This window comes from Bacillus rossius, chromosome 7 (genome assembly GCF_032445375.1).
Source record: "Bacillus rossius redtenbacheri isolate Brsri chromosome 7, Brsri_v3, whole genome shotgun sequence".
NCBI lineage: Eukaryota > Metazoa > Arthropoda > Insecta > Phasmatodea > Bacillidae > Bacillus > Bacillus rossius.
Genome location: NC_086335.1, coordinates 57,653,668 through 57,677,665, shown reverse-complemented (window position 1 = coordinate 57,677,665; position 23,998 = coordinate 57,653,668). Strand labels below are relative to the sequence as shown.

At 42.0% G+C, this 23,998-nt stretch overlaps 1 protein-coding gene across 2 annotated transcripts in view; it reads right to left on the bottom strand.

Annotated features, from left to right (window-relative positions):
* Positions 1-23,998, bottom strand: part of LOC134534113 (carbonic anhydrase-related protein 10) — a 477,139-nt gene that overhangs the window by 120,861 nt on the left and 332,280 nt on the right. For both annotated transcript variants that reach the window (XM_063372174.1, XM_063372175.1), the window contains exons 5-6: positions 22,210-22,305; positions 6,544-6,610 (exon numbers count right to left, since the gene is read on the bottom strand). In XM_063372174.1, the coding sequence (XP_063228244.1) occupies positions 6,544-6,610; positions 22,210-22,305 (163 nt within the window). The remainder of the gene's footprint in view (positions 1-6,543; positions 6,611-22,209; positions 22,306-23,998) is intronic.

Here is a 23,998-nt window from a genome sequence, read left to right as displayed (position 1 = left end):
ATCGGCAAACACGCCGAACAATTTTATTGCGAATAAAATCATTAGTAGAGACCTGAAAAAATTCGCGTTATTATTTGGAGATTAGGCAAGGACAAGAGTCCAATTACAACAATTTTAAAATTCAAACGATCCAATCACACGCAATACGGCCGTATGTTAAAATGCAACAGTAGCCAATGGATAATGGACACCCACTTATTTGTGTACGAGTGTGTGGAGCTAATGCTGAAAACTGAAAATAGTAATAAGTAGAGACCGGGAAAATTAGCATTGTAATTTACTTTTAGGATGGACTCCAAACTCCTCTGCATACTCGGATAGTTGTTCACTGGCTGCAGACTTGTGAGACGTCTCAACTTGGTAGTATTTGATTTGATACTTCCTTGGTTGAGCGTCTCTCATTGGCCCAGAGTCACTTCCAAAAAAAAATTGAGAACGAATACAAAAAAAAAAACAGCACAGAAATAAAATTGTTTGAATTCTAGACTATCACAAAATGAATCCGCTAATTCTTCCGGTCTATAGTAATATGTAAGCTTATACCCAAATTTGGTTTAGTACAATTTTTTATTTTATTTATGCCATGGGGTTTTGCACTATTTGTCATGTTTGTCATAGAAAAACTACTGTGTTCGTCGGTTCTGTTGTGTTGTCCATAATACCTGTTTATTTTCATCGTGATATTCGTCACTGTGAAGATTTTTTGTAATTTAACAAGGATAGTCATTGGTAATTCAGTTTCAAACGATACCAATTGTAAACTTGCAAGGCAGACCTTTGTACCACTTGCAATTTTACAACTCTCTGACTTGAAGTTTTACAAGTGATATCGTTTGGCAAATGAGTTACCACGGATTTTCCTTGTAAAAGGTACATAAGTTTTTAACAGTGATATGTTTGCTGGTTTGAACAGGTTTGTTGTCTGCCTTCATTTACAGTTTTTGTTGAAAATGTCTCTTGTGCTTAGCCAACTGCGTTCGTCTGTGCTGTTAATGTTTCATGACTAAATTACTTCCACGGAATTATTGTGCTGTCTGATATTTAAAGTTTGAATGTAATTCGTCTGTGCTGTCGTCATTATGTTTTCCATAATACTTTTTTTAGTTTGATCGTTGGGTCCATCTGTTCGACATCAGGTGATTTTGGCTTTTTCTCAACGAATTTATGTTTTCTTTATTTCCTGTTTTGCATTCTTGAAAATTTTTTCCCCTTGAAAAACAATGTAAAACAGCAAATTGTGTATATGTTCATAAAATTGTATTCAATCAAAAATGAATCATTTAAAGAAAAGTATCGAATTTGAACTAACCTCCTTCAAATAGCGATGCACATTTAACTCAATGTTGATTCCATGACTGGGAAGCATTTCTGGACGTAGACAGGCAGGGAGGGAGGGACCTTACGTTCGGCCAAAAACTCTCGGATCAGAAACGTGTGTGATTCGCGTCAAGAAATTTTGTTACTTGATTTATTATTAGTATATTTATGGCGCTCGGCACTATTTTAAAGAATTATACGTTAAATAATTTTGATTTGCAACATGGGAACAGGTGAATATGCTCGCCACCGAGGTTAGACGTTTTACACTACTTACATGTTACTGGGAGTCACCGCGAGTGAAAAGGACTGGCTTATCACGCCAGGAATATCATAAATCGCCATGGTCTTTCCTGCATTATTTATGATCCAACTATCACAAGCTGAATTTGATGAATTTCTTTAATGGCCCATAAACTGACCTGTCCAAAGGTTGCAATTTGTGACTGCAATGCGGCGGGAAAGAAATCATTACAATACCATTTGATTTTGCAAAATTTAAACCTTGAATGCTAAGATTCGCCCACATTTTTTTTTTTTATGTTTCTAAAAATCTGTTTGCAGTGCGTACGTTCCTGAGGACGTAGTTCTGGTGATGCTCAAGGGGGTAGGGGGGGGGGGTTGCCACGAGCATGGAGCGACGGTCCCCGAACACGCGTGAATGGTTTATTCAGGCCTCGACGCGCGCGCGGGCCAATCGCAGGAGGGCATTCGCGGCCACGCGCTCGCCGGCGCCGTCGTTCCGGGAAACTCCTGCGCGCGCCCTCTTCCGGGAAAACTCCGGCGGCGCGACTCCGGGCCCTGAATAATGCAGCCGTGTTGCGGCCGGCGACCGCCAGGGCTGCTCTCGCGGGGGGAAGACTTTTTTTTTTCTAACCTAACTAAAAAACTTTGAATACATATACTGTATAGAAGTCGCCAGCCCAGGTTAAAATTTCTAATACGGTTTTGAGGCAGTTGGTTAATTCACCGCCGCAATCGCCACCATCTCTACGGCATCGACTTGTGGTGGTCCCTAGCGGACAAGTGTCGAACTCTTCAAACACCCACTTCCCCACTCCCGTTGAACGACCTTGAGCTGCAGTGAATGATAGTTTGGGGGGTGCGGGGGAATGACAGCGGGCGACAGTGCTGCGCTCGAACGTGTAAATGACAACTAAGACGATACAGGGCGTTACGCCAGCGCACTGAAGCGGTGAAGTTTCCAAGCTGCTCATCATACGCTTCTGAAAAACGTAGAGTAAATCCTATCCACTCGGGCCTTCTATACAGTATATATATTCAAAGCTAAAACTAAGTGTATTTTGGAGGGGTCCGGGTTAGGGAGGGACCGTAGGTGCGTATCAGGCCGAAGCCTATACGCCTAGTCGTGCTGGGATTAGCCATGCAGGGAGAGGGTCGCATTCATCATGTGCTAGGAGGGGGATTGGCCAGCCATGGCAACGATTGGCGCCATGACTAACTCCCCTCACTCTTAAATCTAGACTATAACTAGAGATAGGTTGGGCCCAGGTAAAACCTGCATAGACACAGGGAAAACCCTGGGCACATTAATGCGGGATGCAAATTGGCATGCATTACGTGTAGGAATTTACAGGAGACAGAGGGTGGTCTGGATGAAGTGTTGGACAGAGTAGAAAAGAGTCTACCATGCGGGGGTTGGGCACTTGGACTCGTGGTCCTGCAGCTCACAGGGACGAGAGCCACGCCCGAACAGCTCCGAATTTCTCCGATTTTTGCCGATTGCTCGTTACATTAATAAACGTTTTATTTAAATTTTTTTTTAAATTTTTTTCTAAATCACTAGCTTGATGATTACAGAAATTCAAGATGGCGGATATTTTGTCATGATCGGTATACTGTGGGTTGGAAGTTTAGGAAATCAAGCCTATTTTTGGATTTTTTTTACATGTTTTTATTAAATTTACCTTTTTTTTTTCACCTAAAATAAACATTTTTACATCGACAAGGACAGAAACAATCATAGGAATCGATCAAATCAATCAGTACGTGAATTGATAATTATTTTTAAAATGATATTTTGAACTTTTTCAGCGTTTATAACTAAATAATTACGAATTTTCAAGATGGCGGAAAAACAAAATTGCGGACGTGCTGTCATACAAGATGACCGTCGCGGTTACGAAAATAGGCAATCTTTAAAGGTCTTTACACCTTGCATGGAACATACTCCCTCGGCATCTAATCCCGTCAGGGCATAAACCGAAAAAGGAGATACGTGGATCATTTTATATGTCCGAATTCGGAGGACCAAATATTGGGCACGGGTGACGAGAACCGGGAAATAGAAACAGTACGCCATTTTCCAATCGCGGCATGGTTCTGACAACTGAACAGCTACGTCGAGAGGTTGAGGAGACCCATCCCAACTTCTGGCGCCACCGAACCAGCTGCTAGCCCGCCGCATACCCCAGGTCACCAACGGTGCTTGCCCCCACCGGGGTTCCAGGCAGTACCGACACGGGCCCACACCAGGGACGCACCACAACGCCGAAATACCACAACGCCGAACGTACAATAACGCCGAATGCCAAATTGACTACAACGCCGACAGCTAGAAAACTGCTGTGTACCACAACGCCGAATTACCACAACGCCGAAATACATTAACGCCGAAAAAATGTCATTGCAGGACTGCCACAAAGGTTAGGTTAGGTTAGGTTAGGCTAGGTTAGGCTAGCCAAGGTTAGGTTAGGTTGTGGTATCTCGGCTTTAAGATACATTTAAGAAACACACACATTCATTCAGTTGTTTTTCATTTTGCTCCTGTGGCCCCCCTTCCCCGCAACAACATTTTTAGGCGTTACTGTATTTCGGCGTTGTGGTACACAGCAGTTTTCTAGCTGTCGGCGTTGCGGACAATTTGGCATTCGGCCTTATGGTATTCGGCGTTATTGTACGTTCGGCGTTGTGGTAACGACCCGCCCACACCCATCACAGACCTGGGACCCCTCGGTCACCCAGTTAGTTGCTCGTGATCCAACCCGAGGACACCCACCTCTACTAGCTCTGCAGGCTAGTACCCGAGCATCGAGTAGCGGGGACTCCTCAGAGTGTTCTCCAAGCTTGGGAGCTACCACTGCCACCACGAGTCCATCTCCAATTCTGATCCACGGCTATGAGAGGAAACCTCAGCAGAGAACTTTCACAGCAAGGGATCAGTCCCGTGGCACCCTTCATATTCAGGCAGAGTGATGTCCTGGGGCCGCCCCGACAAGACCATGGAAGTCCTTGGTTCTAGATCTCAGACTGTCCCCCGCCCTAGGGTTACGGCTTTGCCAGAGCCCGGGTCAGCCCGGTCGAGGAAAACCAACGACAACACCAAGGACGGCCTTGACTGCAAACCTTGGATTATTTAAACCTGCAAATACACTTGTTTTTTTCCTTATATTTATCAAAATGTAAAAAATAATAATAATTTCTCATGTAAACAATTTTTTTTTTAAAGTTTTTATACTTAAAAGTGTAGGTTTTTATAATAAGTAACAAAAATTAAAAAAAAATTAAAAATTAAAAAAAACAAAAAAAACAAATTGTATCTTAAAACTAAATGACGTTTCGCAGTGTTTTTTTTTTTTTTTTTTTTTTTTTTTAGATATATGTCTCATGATTTGCACTATTCACAAAATACTCATGAAATGATAACTTAAAAAAATAAACTAGTGGAATTTTATTTGAAATAAGCCTGTGGACTTAAAACTTTTGTTAGGTATTGTAGACAATTCGACGCCGTTGTAAAATTTCAACCGCGACACACAGTCAGTCTCGTAATACATAGTTACGAATTATCTTACACCTACGATTATAACGAATCTTCCTCATAAATTACGATTTAAGATTAATTTTTAGCATAATATTTCAAGTTTTGTACATGTCGCTTGTAGCTTCAGATGTAGTCGGTCGTTTTCTTCGCATATTGGAGACGTGTATTGCGTGTGCTGACTGTTTCTAATTGCGTGAAGACCATTGATTTTTCTGATTATTTAAAAGAAAAATGAGTATATTCAAGTATTTAACCATGAGATGCATAAATTTTTGGTGGTATGCAAAATAAAGCTTCAATTTTATTTTTTAAGTTGACATCTCCGAAATACTGAAATAGGCGTAACCAGCTCAATACAAAATCATTACGAAATTGGTTTGGGGGGGGGGGGGGATTTTTTTTTTTTACGAAAATCAACTTTTTACATTGATATAGAGGATACATTGTGACATACAAAAATAAACAATTAGAAGAGGAACAGCTTCTTATCCTTGTTTTATGCTCTATTTTAAATTTTTTCTCTCTCCTTTGTTCTCTGGGCAGCAGTTTGTAACTCATTAGTAGAGACCTGTAAAATTCGCGATTTCAAATCCCTAAAGGATAGACACCATGATCCTCTATGCACTCGTGCAAATTACATCTGCTGATTGGTTACCGACTCCTAACACCTGTTGACTGGAATGATCGTGATTCCCTAATTCTTCTGTTAAAGATTTTTCATTGGCCCAGAGTCCTTCAGATAAACTGTGGCCCAATCACTGAAGGAAAATAATGTCAAAATTATTTGGACTCTATGCTATCGCGAAATGAATCCGCGAATTTTACAGGTCTCTACTCATTAGTAGGGACCGGAAAAATTCGCTGATTCAATGACCTCTAGGATAGCCTCCATTATCCTCTGCATTTCTCAAGTAAACACGCGTGTTCATTAGGTATTAAATTGTGAGGTATCTCCACTGGGTAGCTTGTGATTCGACGCTTCTTTGGCCGATAGTCTCTCATTGGCCAAGAGAGCTCCAGTTAAACTGCGAGCCAACAGCAGAACCAGCAGAATTGTACACGTGTTTGAATTTCAGCCTATCACGAAATGAATCCGCGAATTTTTCCGGTCTCTACTCATTAGTAGAGTCTCGGAAATGTCGCGGATTCCTCTGGCCTCAGGATAGAATTCAAAGTTATAGGTGTGCTCGACCCATGTTTACTTTCCCACTGGTTGATTTCTTAGCGAGAACATTTTTATCCTTGTTATTTGGCACTACCTGATTCGCTTACTTCTCTCCTATAGCTGTACATCGTTGGCTCACGGTCGTAGAGGGGCGTGTCCACATAGCTGCGGTCCAATCATGAACACAGTGCGACAGTGTGGAGGTTTGCATTCTAGCTTGCGACTAAATGAATGCGCGAAAATTCCGTGGCTCTACTCATTAGTAACGTGGACTCACCTCTGAAGAGGAGTTTGTTGAAGGTGCTGGTGATGATGCGCAGCTCGGGGTTGGGGGTGTTGCCGATCTGAAACAAACACGGGGACAATGTTCAATGCATCTATGTATTTATTTATTCGGCTTTTGATCGGCGCAGTTAAGGCGTGTACGCATTCTCTTACACTGAACCACGAGACAAAAACAACGTAAGTACAATAAGTTATATCCAGGAATCAAACATGAAATTACATACCTACTAACAAATTCAAATTACAGCAACAATTGATGAATCATCTACCAATTTCACATCAGAGTTTAGTACTAACATGAACCATATAGAGTATATATTGAAATACTATTCTAAAATATTAAATGTGGTTTTAAACTAGATAAAGATTATTAAAATAAAATTAATATTCCTATCATGATACTGTCATTCTCGCACACACTCACATACACATTCAATCAGTATTCCCTTGGTTTTTTAAATAAGCATTTTAATAACGCGATCAAATCATGCGGTCGATGGTGTTGCATGCTACCAACTCAATAACGCATATTTTTTTATATTTGTAAATGCGATTTATTTCATTTGCTAACCAAAGAAATGTAGCATAAACTTCAAACGTATATGCATTTTAATATCATAATATTAACCTCTCCCTTCGTTAGTTGAAAATATTATTTAAAGAATAGCAACAGGCGAACAACCATAAACAAGTTTGCATGTCAGTGTTTGGGTACAAAGTAGCGAGACACAGGCCAATTTAGGTAATGAAAATATTGTACCCCAAACAAAGAGGATAAAAAAAAAATATTTTGGGGGAGAGTTATGCTTTGCATTTGAACTACACGCTACTCTATTACGTTGTGTCCGACCCTAAGAGAAGAGTTTTATTCCAGTAATTATTTTTTTCCCCCGTGCCAGAATTAAAAGGAAAATCACAGGTTGGCATGGGTAGAGGGAAGTAATGAAGTACTCGGTTCTTTCACTTTTCCTTTTTTGTTTCAAAGCCGCCTCATTCTGTATGCGGCAGATAGCATGCCGATGGTGGCTGTATTATGAATACCGTCGCAAAGGCCGTACGCGAAGAATGCCAAAATATTCCTCGATAAGAGGAGAGACGGAGAGCCGAAAGTAGGTCAAGTACGTTATTGAATATCGCGTGCAAAGATTTCCTCCGCACTACGTAAAATTGGGAGGTATTTACTACGAGAGGGAAGTTGACGTGCAAGACTTCCGAACAAATTCCGAAGGATTAGTTAGTAAAACTTAAACGTTACTATTTTCTCCGCCAAATATACGTGCAAATAGTGGTGTAGGGACGATAAAGAGGCACAGGGGAACAATGTATTCCTTTCAGTTTTGAGTGATGGGTATTAAATGGGATCAGTGTAACATTAAATTACACTTCAGTGGGTTTTTTTATGACGTGAAAGCATGCATATTTTAACAATGCTTATGGAAAAACTGTAATCCCTTGAAATATCTTCCTCTTCAACGATAATATCAACTACTATTCTTTTTAGGGATATTCTTGAAGAAACTGCACAAGAGTATCGTTTTAAGCGAGAGAGTGGGTCCCGGTTTCAATCAAGAATATTCGAGTGCCGAGTGAGTTTCGATATAAATTGTTTGCATGAGAGAGCGAAAGCGAACTAGTGTGAAAAAAAATTATGTGGCATTTACTTACAACGAATCATGCCACATATTTATTTCACGATTGTTTCAGATAAAAGTTTTAGGTACAAATTATAAGACTTACAAACAATTTGAACGGATTTGATGGTGTGATTACTAAAGGAGTTATAAATTATTTCCACCCCTTGAAATTATGGTTGGTCATATCAAAAATGTATTTAGACTAATTTTTTTGTAGCTATTATTCGTACTAGTTATAATATTGTTACGATTTATAATGTGGGGAGAACTGGGTTCGTAAGGGACAGCCCAATTAAGTTTTATTACTGTTTTATTGATTACTAATATTTACATTAATAACAAATAAATGTACTTAAAAATGTCCGATCACAAATCACTGGCACTTAAAAAATGTTTATTCTCAAGACACTCAATGTCCGCCAAGTTCCGCAGTTCGCACTCATCACTGGAGCTAGGCTGAACAGTGGTTCGCCCCTTACCGCGCTCCTGTCCACACACACAGTCTCGCGCCACCCAGTCTAACTCCGCGTCCTGCCACTCTCCCGGACAGGGAGGGGGGCGGGTATCCCACCTTCTTCGCCGATGTCGCACTTCCCTTCGCTCGGGATCCGCTCGGAACTCGCCGAGGGACTCTGTGTCGCGGAACTCGCGGCACTCCAGCCGAACTCGACGCGGAACTCAAGCGGCGTCCGTCGCGGAACACGTCGTGGAGGCCGGCGTCGCTGCTTAAAGTACCTGGGGCGCCCTTCTCGAACCGACGAGAGCGGCTGTGACGTGTCGCGTCATCCCGGGCCGACCCGACGCCCGATCAGTCCTAGAAAGGCTGTGCTCGTTCACGGTCACTCTATCTATACGCGGCGACCCGCGGAATTCCCAAGGCTGCTCGACGATGGATAACAGCGCCGAGGAAGGATAATGCGCGGGAAACAGGAAGGGGAAAAGAAGGGGAAGGGGGGTAGCGACGACCCTTGTGATCCGGCCAGGTGCGCGTGGCATGCCTTACGTCAGTGGAGGCCACGTGACACGGCGCGTTACGCCAATGGCCGTGCCGAACCCGTAATCGTGGCCTGGTCTCTCGCGTTCGTAACCATACGTTCAAACGGATGCGATAATTGTCATATTATGAGAATATCGTGAAAATCTATATATATATATATATTTTTTTTAATATTTCCTATTTCTATCCCTTTGGTCGAATCTTGCCCATTAACGAACTCGACTGAGATTTTCCATTATGATATTTTATGTAGTAGTTTGGAAATGATTTGTGGAAAATCACGGCAGTTATCGTGTCCATAAAAATGTGATACATATATAAACTTCTAAGTTGACGATTGTTTTTAGGGTCTATGGACCATAAAACGTTAAAATCATTTAAAATTCTTCCGGAAGTCGCATCTCGGTAACGGCTAAAATAGTTTTTTCTTTGAAATATGGCTAAAAATCTGAATTTAACAGCTAAAACGTTTTCGAATTACAAACCAAGATCTTCGGAAGTTTTTTTTTTTTTTTTTAGTTATATCATTTAGTGCAGACAGATAAATTTCTTAAAACATTATGTTTGGTTTAGGCATTTAATATACTACATGAATAACTATTAATATGAAAGGAAATAAAAACACCAGAAAGGCACTAAAAATGATAAAAATATATTATTACCATTAACAAACTGAAAAAAAAAAATTGAAAGAAAACAGTGGTAAAGTTGTTGAACTCCTCTTCCCCTCTCACCGAAATGAAATTCTGCGGTACGCTCCTGACAAGAAACTCTTGAATATGCTAATAAAACCATGGTGCACGAATATCAAAGTGATGCCACACCGAGATGTCGGCACTCGTACACTGAATACGTTTGTGTAAAAGAGAACAGAAATATTCACGTAAAATTACAAATTTTTGTAGTTTGTACATTCACATGAAAACAATTGCATAACTACAAAATAGTGTTCTCAGTAATACTGGGTTTGGATTCTTTCCCGGGTATTTATGGTTCGTGTTGTTCCAGTATTTCCAATGGTTAAATTTGTTGGTAAACCGTACCCTGAATAGCTTTCCATTATCAACTGCGTACAATAATAAGCTCAATAAAACCAAATAAATTCAATTTTTTTAAATATTCCGTTACCTTTTTCCATGTTTAATATATATGTATATATATGCTTGAATTAAACATCAATAACAATATAAAATTATGCGCCAATTTTTGGAAGAAATACTGAGTATTATCTCGAAAAAACATATTTATAAATGCAAAAATAACCATAGCCATGTGTTGTACAAAGTTGCAATGTATTTCTTGTAGTATCACAACCTATTTCTTGGCTACTGCTTTCCAATGAATATTTGGTAAAATTACAGAATTTTTTTTTGTCCATGTGGTAGACGGGCTGGTGAATAGTTAAATATTCAGCGTAGACTCTCAACGAGTAGCTGTCGACATGCCGAATCAATGAAACGAACTGAGTAGCTGAACGCTAGGCCTGTTCAATTCACCTGTCATTAGGCTTTTATGTGATTTCGTCGGGAACGCTATCAATAGAGACAGGAAAAATTCTTCGCCGATTCGTTTATGTGATAATCTAAACTTCAACTTCTTATACTTTTGCACTGCTTTTGCTATTGGCTCACAGTTAATTTGGAGTACTCTGGGCAAGTGAGAAAGAAATCTTCAACCAAAAAGTCTCGAATTACAAGTTACCAAGTTGAGGCGTCTCACAGGTCAGCATCTAAAGAACAAGTGGCACTTGACCTTATATGCATAGGATTGTGACGTTATCGTAGAAGTAATTGAATCCGCGAATTTATCGAGTCCCTAGTTATCAATAATAACTAGTTATCGAGATTATCTGATTTACTGACATTTAGCTCAGTCATGCATTATTACTAGGGGGCATGTATTTTTCGCGAAACAATACAAGGTTCATTAGAGACTGTAATAAGGTATGCCTGCGCTAGCGAATGTTCCCTTGTATTGGTTGTCGTCTGCATGAGAAGCCATTGCCGTATTTTGGCCGGGCCATACTGGACGCGTTTGCTTCCTCTATGGATGGCTGTGATTTGTTTGCCGGAAGTAGACATGTAATCAGGGACGTCGGAACGTTTTCATGAGTTGGGGGGGGGGGGGGGAAAGATGTATTACACTTACCTCAGTCCTAGAGCGGGGGGTTCCCACGGAAAAATTTGGAATTTTAGATGCAAAATTGTGCTATTTAATGAGTTTCCGAACCAAAATATTAAATATACCATTCCAAGAATTTCATGACGTAGTATGTATTAAATACTACTTTGACAGTAGATGTAGCACAATTTAAATAAAATACCATCTAGGAATTTGCAATCATTTTACAGTATATTGACAATCATAAATTTGATTTACTAATCAATGTGATCACCAATGCAACGTTTGTTGCACTGGTTGAGAAAAATACTACTAGGACCAAACATTTATTCTGGGAAAAGGAGGGGGGGGGGGGGGGCGAAATGCTACTCTCGCCCCTCCATGTATAACAGCACGGGGGCGACTCGCCCCTGCTGCCCCCCCCCTCCCTGTTCCGACGTCCCTGCATGTAATAAACCCAGAAAACTACAAAAGACATACAGTTTTAACACACATCTGGTCTGGGAATCTTCACTAGAGATTCGCGAAATTGGCGCTAATTTTTGCAGAGAGAGCCTGATGGAACGCATACCATTTTACCCTTGAACTGAGTTTTTCATTGGACCATAAGGCAAGGGCTGAAAGAATTCCCGGCTTCATTTCGCGATGTGATAAAATGCACATGCTTATAACTGTGGGGTGCTTCTGCGATCGGTCCACAGCTCATGTGGCGGACTCTGAGCATATAGGGAACTCTCAGACAATCGAATCTCAGGAGACCAGTTAAGACATCTCTCTTAGCCAGCGGCCAATGAATATGTGGGCTTTTTCCCGCGCGTGTACATGACTGTGGATTCTTTCCTAGAGGACACTGTTTAAAAATGATCTGTAAGCCGACTCCCAATCTACCCTTAAGGGCGAATATTCAGGAGGACAGATGGAGGGTGCCGACCTAACGTTGGAACACAAATGTCCATAACCACACTCGCAGCCGGCCCATGTGAGGTGTAAGGGCTAGTAAAATGGGTTGGTGTTGGCTGGAGGTAGGCTTGCTCCTTCTCACACAGGAAAGCTCCGGCGGGGGTAGTCTTTCACGTTAAGGGAGGATGCCCCCGCGTATGCCGGCGGTCCTGGTCCTTCTCTTGGTAAGATCTGGACTGTTGGAATGATTGGAGGCTGAAAATATTCTACCCTTAAGGGCGCAAATGCTCGGACCCAGTTCATATTTCATTAGTCCTGATAACAAGTACCTAACCATACCAGCAGCGCTGACAAAGTCTACAGGGCTAAGGACACAGCCAAATGTCTGGTTAGCTGAGTGAGGCAGGGACTAGGTGGTGACCAAGTTGCGATGTAGCTTCAGCCTCTGGTCATAGCTGGATCTCTAACACCTATCCGGATTCGCGCATACGACGTGTCGAGGATGGGGGGGGGGGGGGATGGGTGCACCGGGGCGGAAGGGCTAACGCTAAGAGCACCGGGTCACAAAAGAAAAATAACGAGGGTATGTATGTATGTATGTATGTATATGTGTATGTATGTATGTCCCTAACCATAGGTAGTTTTGACTGGCCCGGAAGAATAATAGTTCAATGATGAACGTTTTGAAAATTCCAACCACCCGGCTACATTCAACCCGATCAGCCAATGAGAAATAGTGTACAAGATGTTGAAGTTTATCCTGGTGTGAGAAAATAACACGAATTTCGCATATGTCTATTAATTAAACTAACGCAATTGTGGTGGAAGTAACTATTAATCGTGCGTTAAATTTTTTATAGTGATTAGTATTTTAGCGTTGTTCTATTAGCGAAACGAAAAAAAATTATATTAACGCTTGTTCGAAATTATTTTAATCCCCCCCCCCCCCCCCTTTTTCACCCGTACTTAACAATCTGCCCGAGTGCCCCAGTGCTTGTACCCTGTCCATACGCGTTTCGTGCCGAGAATAGTTTGTTCAAGAGAAAAAGTAAGGGTGGGGGGGAGGGGAGGAACAGCTCGCACGCAACTTTAATGCTCGTGGTATCGTGTAAATTATACACTCGGCCCTGTTTCCCCCTCTCCCAGTTACCCTTCATCTACTTTTTTTTTTTTTTTTCCTATTTTACTACCGTAGTTTTAACGACTACAAGAGGAAAAGACAAACACGCCCAGTGCTATATTTGTACGTAACGTTGCGCACACACAGAGCGGCACAGAGCGGGTCAGAAAGAACCGCGGTGGCTTTGCAATATGCTAATTATTGGGTGTGTCCCGCATATTGTCCGGCAGATTATACACAGCGGCGGGGGAAAAAGGTAAATAATAAAAAAAAAAAACAAAAAAAAAACAAATGCGTGGGAACTTTGTGGCGTTCGCCGCGGCGTTGTTTTGGCGAGCGGTGATAAGGGTTTCCGGGGCTATTATCAATTTCCAGGGGGAAATTTAAATAGTGATACCTGCCGCCGCGCGTTTTTCATGCGCGTCTCCTCCCCCCCTCCCCCACCCGGGGTTGCTCGCCGGAATGTGTACTCTCCGTCGTGCGACTCTGCGAGGCAGCCTCGCGCGGACTGCTGTGCTGTGTGGGCAGAGAAAAAAGAAGAAAAAGAGCGCGTGTAACTCAGTACACGTGGTGGAAGTGAAACCTCTTTGGCAATTCAAACCTGGACTCGTCGGTATATCGTAAGGGGTAAAACGGCACAGACAGAGAAATAGAGAAAGATAATTTTCTAAATAAACTCGTATTAAAACAAAGTATTACTCACTTCAAAATAGCTGCCCAGGATATCAGTAATTATTTACCAAACAATAACGATTAATTAACAATAAATATTACTCATTGTTAGGGAAAGAAAAAATTCGCGGGTTCAATGACCTCTAGGATGAACTTTATAGTTCTACGTACACTCGGTCAAATGTCACCCTCTCATTGGCTGCTGTCTTGTGAAGGTGTCCCAATGTAGCGGCCTGTGATTCGACACAGCTTCGGTTGAGTGTTTCTCACTGGTCCAGAGTCATCCGGGTGATTTGTGAGCCAATAGCAGAGGCAGCAGTGAGATATAACTATATGAATTTTAGGCTGTCGTGAAATGAATCCGCGAATTTTTCCGGTCTCTACTCATTTTTAAAATACACCATAAAGAAAAAACTGAGCATCTTACTCTTTTTTCAAAAAAATCCTGCCGTTTGGAACACGCCAAATCTCTGAACGAAATATAAACTTCATAACAGGTCAGCGTTATCTATGCGGGAAATGCAGGTACTATCTCAACAGCGCTCTCTACGCTGCTGGTTGTACAGGAAGAAATGCGAGTGCTCTGCTAGCAAATATAAAATTCAAGGCATTCATTCACAGCTGAATGAATAAGACAGAAACGTTCCACAACAAATGTTTCACGAAAAATTTGGATTGAAATTCGGCCCATCGCGCCCAAAGAGGTTTCACTTCAAGACCACAAAATCAGGGGTTTTAGTTTTTGTTTTTGGATTAAAACCCCCAACCTAACTTTACTTTCTATAGCTGCTTCTCGGATTCTAAGCGGATACCACGTCCGTATAAATGATGATGTGCCTGACGTCATTGTCACAGCCATTTTCAATGGCGATCGACAACTCGACAACCACACTTGAAGGTGGCTGCATTACGGCTCGCCGAAACTTCGGCACATCGTCTTTTACAAAGACATTGTCTGAGTTGTGTCGACGTCCTAGGCCAGTACTATTCCAAGACACAAAATAAGGGCTTAGGTGTTGAATATGCTGCACCTGTACCCTAACCGTCTTCCTAGAGCACGATAGGACACGGAGAGTCCCTTATTTTTAGGGAACCATAATTTGGTGTCCTATACGGTGCCGATCTGTTGCCCAAATTCTGCACATGCGCAGAGCAAACGTTTTAGTTGATTTCGACCAGATGGGGGACCCTTGTCTGGCGCCATTAACTCGTATATAGTCTTTTTTTCTTCATAGTCGGGGGACGTACCAAGCGTATTGGAATGCCAAATGAAACTTAATTACAGCGAAACTACATGGGAACACATGCTGAACTCTTTAATGGCCATACCAAGAAATTGTAACAACTTTATAAGTACCTACTTGAGAATATCAGAGAGGTCGTTCTGTTTTTGTGCGATGGTGCTGCTCTCTCTAGTATTTTTTTCCATAGCAATAAATTGTATCGATGGTTGCGAAAACGTCCGCTAGAATGCGCTGAAACCAGTTTGCAGCCTTACGCAGGGCACCGTTTATTAAAACGGTCGCCGATCTGTTACCTTACTGAGATTCTGTATGAACACGTTCGGAAATAGTCTGAGAATTATAATCCCGAGAAATTTTACGGAATAAAAATATTATGTCCACGAATTTAAATTAAGTGGTTCGACAAAGGTTAATTCTTTGTCGCAAATTCATTAACTGTGCCATGCTTATTGTGATTGGGTTCAGTACTTATGTTTCGATACTGTTTTAACCAATTATTTATGAGCAGTGTGGTATTTTATGGCATTTAAGGCTGAATTCCGTTCGCCTTAGTTTCTTCTAGCAAGTTAATGTTTGACATTAAAAAGAAAATTATTATCTCACTTATTCTTTTGATGAGAATGTTTTGCATTAAGCACACATGTCAATGTATCAGCTAACGTGTCTGTCAAGATGTAGTCGATTATTATTTTTCTTATTTTATCTCTAGCGATACATAACAGATATTCTCTGTAGCTACAGTACGCACGTTGAATGTACTCGAAGAGCCAGTATGGCAGCACGTATCACTTATATCTTTCAAAAAGTAGTTCGTCAAATATTTAAATAAAAAAAAAAATCGTAACTAGAAATAGGTAGTGTGTGTTGTACTAATTTTAGGCAACTTTATGTGTGTGTATGTTTTTTTTTTAAATTTTTTACAATGTTCTGGATGGTTAGATTGTTTTTAGTTTAGTTTACATGGCTTTCATACACATGTTTATATACCTTTTTTTTATAAATAAAACGTATGTTAGTGTCTTATGCTAGTGTCCCTCATATAACTCATTTATCTAAATTAATTTCTTTTTTCTTGTGTATCATATAATGTTCAGTATTATACATGTTATACTTGGTTGTATTTTATTTAGTCTGCTTTACATTTCGTAAGTTGTAATTAAGTGACAGAGAAGGCGGCAGTACGCCCTGACTTAACAAAATGAAATAAGTTAAATAGAATAGAATAAAATAAAATATCTTTCAATGTGCACCAAAAAAAATTTAAAAAACCCGTTCAAAGAATTCTGCACGAAATGTAATTTAATATTTCATCCGTGAGGTTATTAATGAATATGATGAAAAGAAAGAAAAAAAAAACATGCAAACAGTGAAAGGATTCTCACCTTCCTGGAAGCCAACGACGGTTCGCGTACTGCGAAAGCCCGCAAATACTCGGGTTCCAGACGTGAGATCGCGAGGAATGCGACCAAATACTTTTATTCCCCGTCCTCACTCCGCGGCGGGTTAAAAACTTGCCCCGCATCGCTGGCTACGGAGCGATAGCGGAGAAAAATAGAAAAAAAAAAAATTCTGTGGTGGTAGAGCGTTATTAATGAGCAACCAAAAAAACTAGCATTTGGCTAACGACCTCGCTTTGAAAGAATTGCGTGCGTGTGTGTGTGCGTGTGTATATATATATATATATTAAAATACCGCACATGAGGAACCCGGAGACGACGGCAGCGTGGCGGATCGTAAGCTGGTCGATGTGGTATTCACCCCTCCCCCCCGCCCTTAAACGTACTCGTCCACGCGCAGTGGCGTAGCCAGGATTTGTGTATGGGGGGTGTTAAGAAGCATGGGCCCCCCCCCCCCCCGTATTAAAGCGAGGAAGTCCGGGGGTCCTCCCACGGGAAAATTTGGATTTTAAGGTGTAAAATAGTGCTATTTTAGCAGTTTTCGGTACTTAAATTTAAATATTGTAATGGTAAAATTTTTATTAATTTTAATATGAAATTTGTTTGAGTGATGAATAAGGAATTAATTAATGATTTGGTGCTAAGAGGGGGGGGGGGGGGTTTAAACCCCTAAACCCCCCCTCCCCTGGCTACGCCCCTGTCCACGCGACACAACAGCGCTGCCGCTCCGGAAGCCAATCAGCGGAGGAGGAACCAACTACCGGCGCATGAAGTGGAGACGGCCACACTTTCTCGCAATTAAATAATTTGTCACGCATTACATAACACACACCTATATATATATATATATAAACTTTTCGCAAGTTTTTTTTTTTTGCTGAAAAGTTGTGATTATAAGAAACTGGTGCAGCGTTACGAAAAAAAATGCTTGGAACTGAATGGCGATTAGGCCTACGTGAAAATGTAAAGTAGGTCTGTAATTTACTAAAACTGTCAATAAAAACTTTTTCTCGGAAGTGAATTAAATTTTTTTTAAATAGCCAAATTGAGGTTACTTTACGAATATCCCTTGTATGTTAGATATTTTCAGTTAAACTACCCTAGCTGTCGAGGTTGGGTCGCATCACAGTGATGGTATTATCCGACGTTTGGTTCTGCATTGCAGCAGCCATATTAAGTGTTGACGATCAACTGCGGGCCTGAAGATGTGTTCTGCAGTGCAGAACGAAACTTCGGTACCTGCTACCACCGCGACGCGTTTCAACCTGGAAAATTAAAAAAAAAAAAACTTATCTCTAGGGACCCGGGGGATATTAAATATTCGCAGGTTAAACGACCTTCAGTATGGGCTCAACAATCCTTTTGGATACTATGGAAAATAAAAAGGCCCCTTGTTCATTTTGCTGCTGACTCGTGTAAAATTTCTCAACTGGCCAACTTTTGATTCGATACATCGTTGAAGAAGCAGTTCAAATAAATAAGTATTTTAATTTCAGCTTATAACGAAACGAAACCGCGAGTTTTCCCGGTCTCTATTTATCAGAAAATGGCGGCGGAAGTTTGAAAACTTTGTTTTCAATCATTTACTCGTGGGTTCAAGGAGACGAGGTAATTTTTTTTCAGGGACAGTTTCTCATATGAAGTAACTTTCATACTTAATTTTTATTTTTAGCGTCATGATATGATATAACTTGGCGGGAGTAGGCCTATAAGAAAAATCTTGACGTCTTTATATTCCTTGTTATTCTACCCCGCTGCCTCGCGTCTTGACATCGCAAAAAAAAAAAAAGTTTGGTGATAAAAAATATTCTACGAAATTAACCCGTAAAAAACCCGGAAATCTTCCAAGACGCGACCCACCTGTCGTGAGTCGTCGAGAACTCACGGGTGGTTGGGTCCATGAAGTAAGGGAAAGGAGCGGGGAAGGGGAGGGGGGAAAGAGTGTTTCTGGGGTGGAATTTCTTCGAGAGGAGCAGGGCCGGAAGTATCCCGAACGGCGGGCATGTATGCATGCATCTGGCGCGAGGTGTGTGTGTGTGTGTGTGTGGGGGGGGGGGGGGGGGCTGAAAAGGAAATTGGTTTCATAAGCGAGCATATTGTTCTCGCCGCTCCTTCCCAACACAGCCTGACGACTGGCTTCCTCCGGGGGAAGGGCGCTAGGGGCGTAGGTGCGCGCGCGCGCCGGGTACAGGAGGAGGGGAGGGGGTAGGGGTCATGGCGGCTGCCGAACAAAGCGCATGCTGAACAGCTTATGCAAATTCGAGCGCCGGCAGTTTCCTGCGGCGTTCTGGTTACCGGCCACGGAGTCTGTCGGCGTGTTGGTGGTGAAGGGGGTGGAGAGGGGTGGGGAGAGGGAGGAAGGGAGGGAGGGGGAAGTCACGGCGGCGGCGGCCCCTAACCGAGCGTACGATTATGTAAACCCGGGCAGGCGCCTTCTCTCTCTTCGGTGTGTTTTGTTTGTTCCGGTGTATTGCCCGTCCAGGGAGCGGTCTTGACGGGCCGGAGGAAGTTAACCCCCCTTTCCCCCTCCCTTCACCTGACATCTTCTTCACCCCCCACCCCCCTTCCACCGTCGTGCGAAGAAGAGGGGAGGTCGTGAAAAGTGATGAATAGCTTCCGCGAGCATACTTGTTTCTGTTCCTGCGATCATCTCTTTCCCCTCGTTCCTTTTTCTTCCTCCCCTACCACCTTCCTCGCCTATTTCGCTTGTTCTCGCCCCGCGCGGCTGCCTCGGCGATCGTCACTTCTTGTCGGCGGTTGTCTGGGCCCTGTCCCACACGCCGTGACGGTTACTTCATCTCCTTGTCATTCATTACCTTTGTTTGAGGGCTATTCTTGGTGGACGTGTTCTGACAGCGCTCTTTGTGTTTCGCGTTTCCTCTCGAATTTATCCCCGCGATGTTTACATGTTTTCATCTATTATGTAATATAATATCGAAGCTTGGATAAATGCTAATGAGAACAACACTTTAAAAAATTAAGAAAAAAAAAGATCTATTTGAATAATAAAAATAAACAGAAAAGTATCCAGCTAAGGAAAAAAAAAATAGAAACACTCACTTATATAAATAAATACATCTACAGAACAAAATAACACTAGAGGCTGCAATAAACTGAGACACAATCAACACACCACTGCTCAAGAACGTAAGTCACCTGGAATTTAAATGTGTAACCACCGTGCTGCCATCTGTGGCGGATGGCACGAACCAAAGTTCACAAATGTATAAAAGAAACTTCATAGTAATAACTGTTTAATGAATTTTATCAAGATGGGCGGTATTTTAAAAAATTCATTGTCGGAAATCACGTCCAAAGCAGCGCTTTAGTATTTTTCAAATCTTTTTCGCTTTTAGGGGAGTCGTTTCATTACGTATTTCGAAATTAAGCTCTGCGAAACGAATGATTCTATAATGGACGTAGCTGCTCCGGCAACGAATTCTAGCGGCGGATGCGGAAACTGTGTGTGATTCGCATCAAGAAAATGTGGTTTTATCATGATCGGCATTTTTTTTTTCTTTTTAGAATTCTTTGTAATAAGTATATTTGCAAAATGAGAACACGCGAATTTGCTCGTTAACGAGGTTAGACTGGCGAGTACAAAAAGGATCGCTCACGTTTCTTTTTTTTTTAATTTTAAAATGACTTAAAATGGCGAACGAGGTTGATGCCTGACGACATGGTCTCAGAGAGAAACGGCTACCTGGATGGTCTTTCCGCCGCTGTCTGCATGGGCAACCTGTCGCCGTGCGCTTTGACGGCAGTCAAGGGCTCCGCCTACCCGGGCACACACACGGTGTGCAGAGCTTCAGGTAAAACCAGGCGATTACAAAACAACTCAAGATATCCGAGTGGAGTCTGTTTACGAAAACAATTTAAGCATTCGCTGAGGACCGAAAAGTACTTTTGATTCCGGATTAAGTTTTTGAATTGTATTTTTAGAAGAGTTAAAAATGGCCAAGAGACGTATTTTCAGAGTAACCTTTTAGACGTAAAAAAACCGGTACAGATTCTTGAAAGCACTCGAGGCACTTGCATTACATACACCTTTATCTTTATTTCTCCGCCGTACAATGTTACGGTCACCGCTGTATATTGCATGTTCGTCCTGTCCACGACTAGAAGACCGCGCGCCAGTTCCAGAGTAGATACCGCACCAGAAGCACCAGCGAGCGTCGCGTTTATCATCCCGCCTCGCCGACACACGTACCTACACCCCGACTAGACGGGCCCCCTTAATGCGCTTGCGAGGGGGGTGTATGACAACCCCCCCTTCCCTTCCACCCTCCAGCGCACCTGTGATTTGCAGGCAGCTCTGGAATCTCCTCCCCCTCCCCTCCTCCAGGGGAATCACACAACCGCCGGATGCCAGCGTCGATGGGGCCGCGGGGGAAAGGGGGGTAGGGGGTTGATCTCCGGGACACGATGGGGCGATCAGTCGGTAGCTCGCGTGGGGGGGGGGGGGGGGGGTGGGGGGTGGGGTGAGGCGGTTGTTTGGCAGGGGAATTGGGCAGAGGTGGTGCGGGGAGGGGGGGAGGGAATTCAGATTAGGTCAGGACAAGGGTGAAGGGGGGGGGGAAAGGGGGGAGATGGGGCAGGAGGCTTTATATCAAACACATGACCGATCTCACGCGGCCATTAGCCTTAAACCGATCACCAGCGTCCGAATTGCCGTGCGTTAATTCCGGGACCCCGGGCGGTACAGGGTGGGCCTGGTCGCAGTGGCAGTGAAATGGGAGGATCACCCTCACAGTCTCCCCCCCCCCTTTTATTTAAAAAAAATAGGGAGCTATAACAATAATAATTGTAGACTGGAAAAAAAAATTCACGATAGACTCCACGATCCTCTATGCCGACGGACAAAATGCATCAGTTCATTGGCTGCTGACTCGTCAAACCTGCTAACTGGGATGCTCTTGATTCGATAATTCTTTCGTTGAAGTGTTTTTTTTTTTTTTTTTCCATTGGCCCTTCATATCAACCGTGGCCCGTTCCACTGATTCTAGCCTATCGCGAAATGAATAGGCGAATTTTTTTTTTAGGTCTCTCATAATAATCTACTCTAGACCATTGAAGGATAGATCGATTTTCTTTGTAATGATTTGTAATCTTACAAATTTTTTTTAGTGCTACTGTTCTGAGTGCAAATTTTCATAAAAAAAATTTGAGCCAGAAAATCGATATAATAACCTTTTAAGTGGATATTATTATTATTATTATTATTATTATTGTAACTTGTACTTCCCATTGGAAGGTATTCCATACCACACAAAACTTTCAGTCATCCGTCCCTGCCATAATTCGAAGATAGGTCCACCAATACTGAATTAATATATAGAAATTTTCCCTTAGTGTTTCTCGTACATATATATATTTGTGTATTTTTAGAATAAAGTTAATTTCAATTGGCCATTTAACATATTCCGTTGTGAACTGAACAGGGAACTTGAAGGCTTGCAAGAGCTAATTCTTGTCTTACGGTATTTCGTGGCCACGTCCATCGAAATGATGTAAACGTGCGCAAAACTTTTTTTTTCCCTCCTGTGCGGTAATGTTCGCGTCGAGGCACTCACCTGCACCATCAGGGAAATTCCCACGATGCCCTGCGACTTGTGCTGCGCCTCGGACATGTTGTGGTACAGCTCGGCGTTGAACCCGTACAGCTGGATCTGGAACAAACCGGTTTTTGCTGCACTGCAGTACAAGCTTTGAATATATATACTGTATAGAAGTCGCCAGCCCAGGTTAAAATTTCTAATACGGTTTTGAGGTAGTTGGTTAATTCACCGCCGCAATCGCCACCATCTCTAGGGCATCGACTTGTGGTGGTCCCTAGCGGACAAGTGTCGAACTCTTCAAACACCCCTTCCCCCTCACTTTGAACGACCTTGAGCTGCAGTGAATGATGGGTGGGGGGTGCGGGGAATGACAGCGGGCGACAGTGCTGCTCTCTAACGTGTAAATAACAACCTAAAACGATACAGGGAATTACGGCAGCGCACTGCAGCGGTGAAGTTCCCAAGTTGCTCTCATACGCTTCTGAAAAACGTAGAGTAAATCCTATCCACTCGCGACTTCTATACAGTATATATATTCAAAGGTACAAGCAATACCGTGATGGGTTGGGGGGGGGGGGGGGGGCTGAATAGTATCCCCTTTGGAAAGGGTACCTTTCATACTTTTGGTGGCGCTAGTGTAGCTGGGTAGGAACTGGAAAGGTACCCTTTCCGATTTCTTAAAATGTTTCGGTTTTAATGCAAATATGCACTGGAATCACGTTTTACGCTGGTTAGCTTTGCTCAGTGAAAGCAAATGAAGCTTTAAAATATATTTAATAAGTATTTCACTCGTTTTTTTTCAACATAAACGGTGTTTATGAAAAGAAGCCATATGAAGAAATTTTTTTATAGTTTTAAATTTTCAATTTATAGGGTTGCTGATGTTTTAATACTACTGTTTTAAAAGTGACAACTACTATGGGAAGGTTTGGATAGGGAGTAACTTCATGTAAGTCGCCATCGACATGGTCACGTGCCGTGCTAACGATAACACTATATATGTTCCTATTAGTATAACTTATTAAATCTTAAGTATACGATTACTGTGCAGTAAAAAGTGAGTATAAAATATAGGTATTAATATTCTCATATAGATATATAGTTTGAATAACGAAGAAAACGGAGTCTTTGTAGCAATATAACCTAAAAATTAAGAACATAATTTTTTTAATACCTACAATTACTATGAAATGCGTATTTTATAGTAATGTAGGAGTAATTTTACTAACGCGATAAAACAAATTTGCTGTGTGATAATAATTTTTTTCGTAAAAATTGCGAAAACGTTTTCACTTCTGTCGGCAGTCCTCACGACTGCTTTGATTTTTTTTTTTTGGCGTTTGTTCCGTGTTGCGTACTTGCAATTTTGCGTTGACTTGCGGCCGACAGATTTCGTCATTATACCTACCGTAGGTGTTATTAACACTAACGGTCAGAAACTATCATTTCCTGTGCCGAACATAGCTCCGCGTATTTTAATTGCGAATATCGATTAAACTCTACGTAAATGTGACGTGCTTCATCGTTACTGTGAAAATCGGAAATGGTTACGTCATTCGATTTCCATTCGACCACGGGAATGGCGTCATTGCGCATGGATTCAGCTGTATTATGTACTGAAGCATCATTCGATAAAAACATTCCAGCCACATCTGCTGCGACGCGCGTGTTGGTGTTCAATTACAAATTAAATTTTTAATTGGAAGATTAACTAACTGATGAATAACAAACCATGGACAAAAAAACATGGACAATTTTTTTTTTACATTTAGTCTCTGAGATATAAGCATGTCACCAACATCGT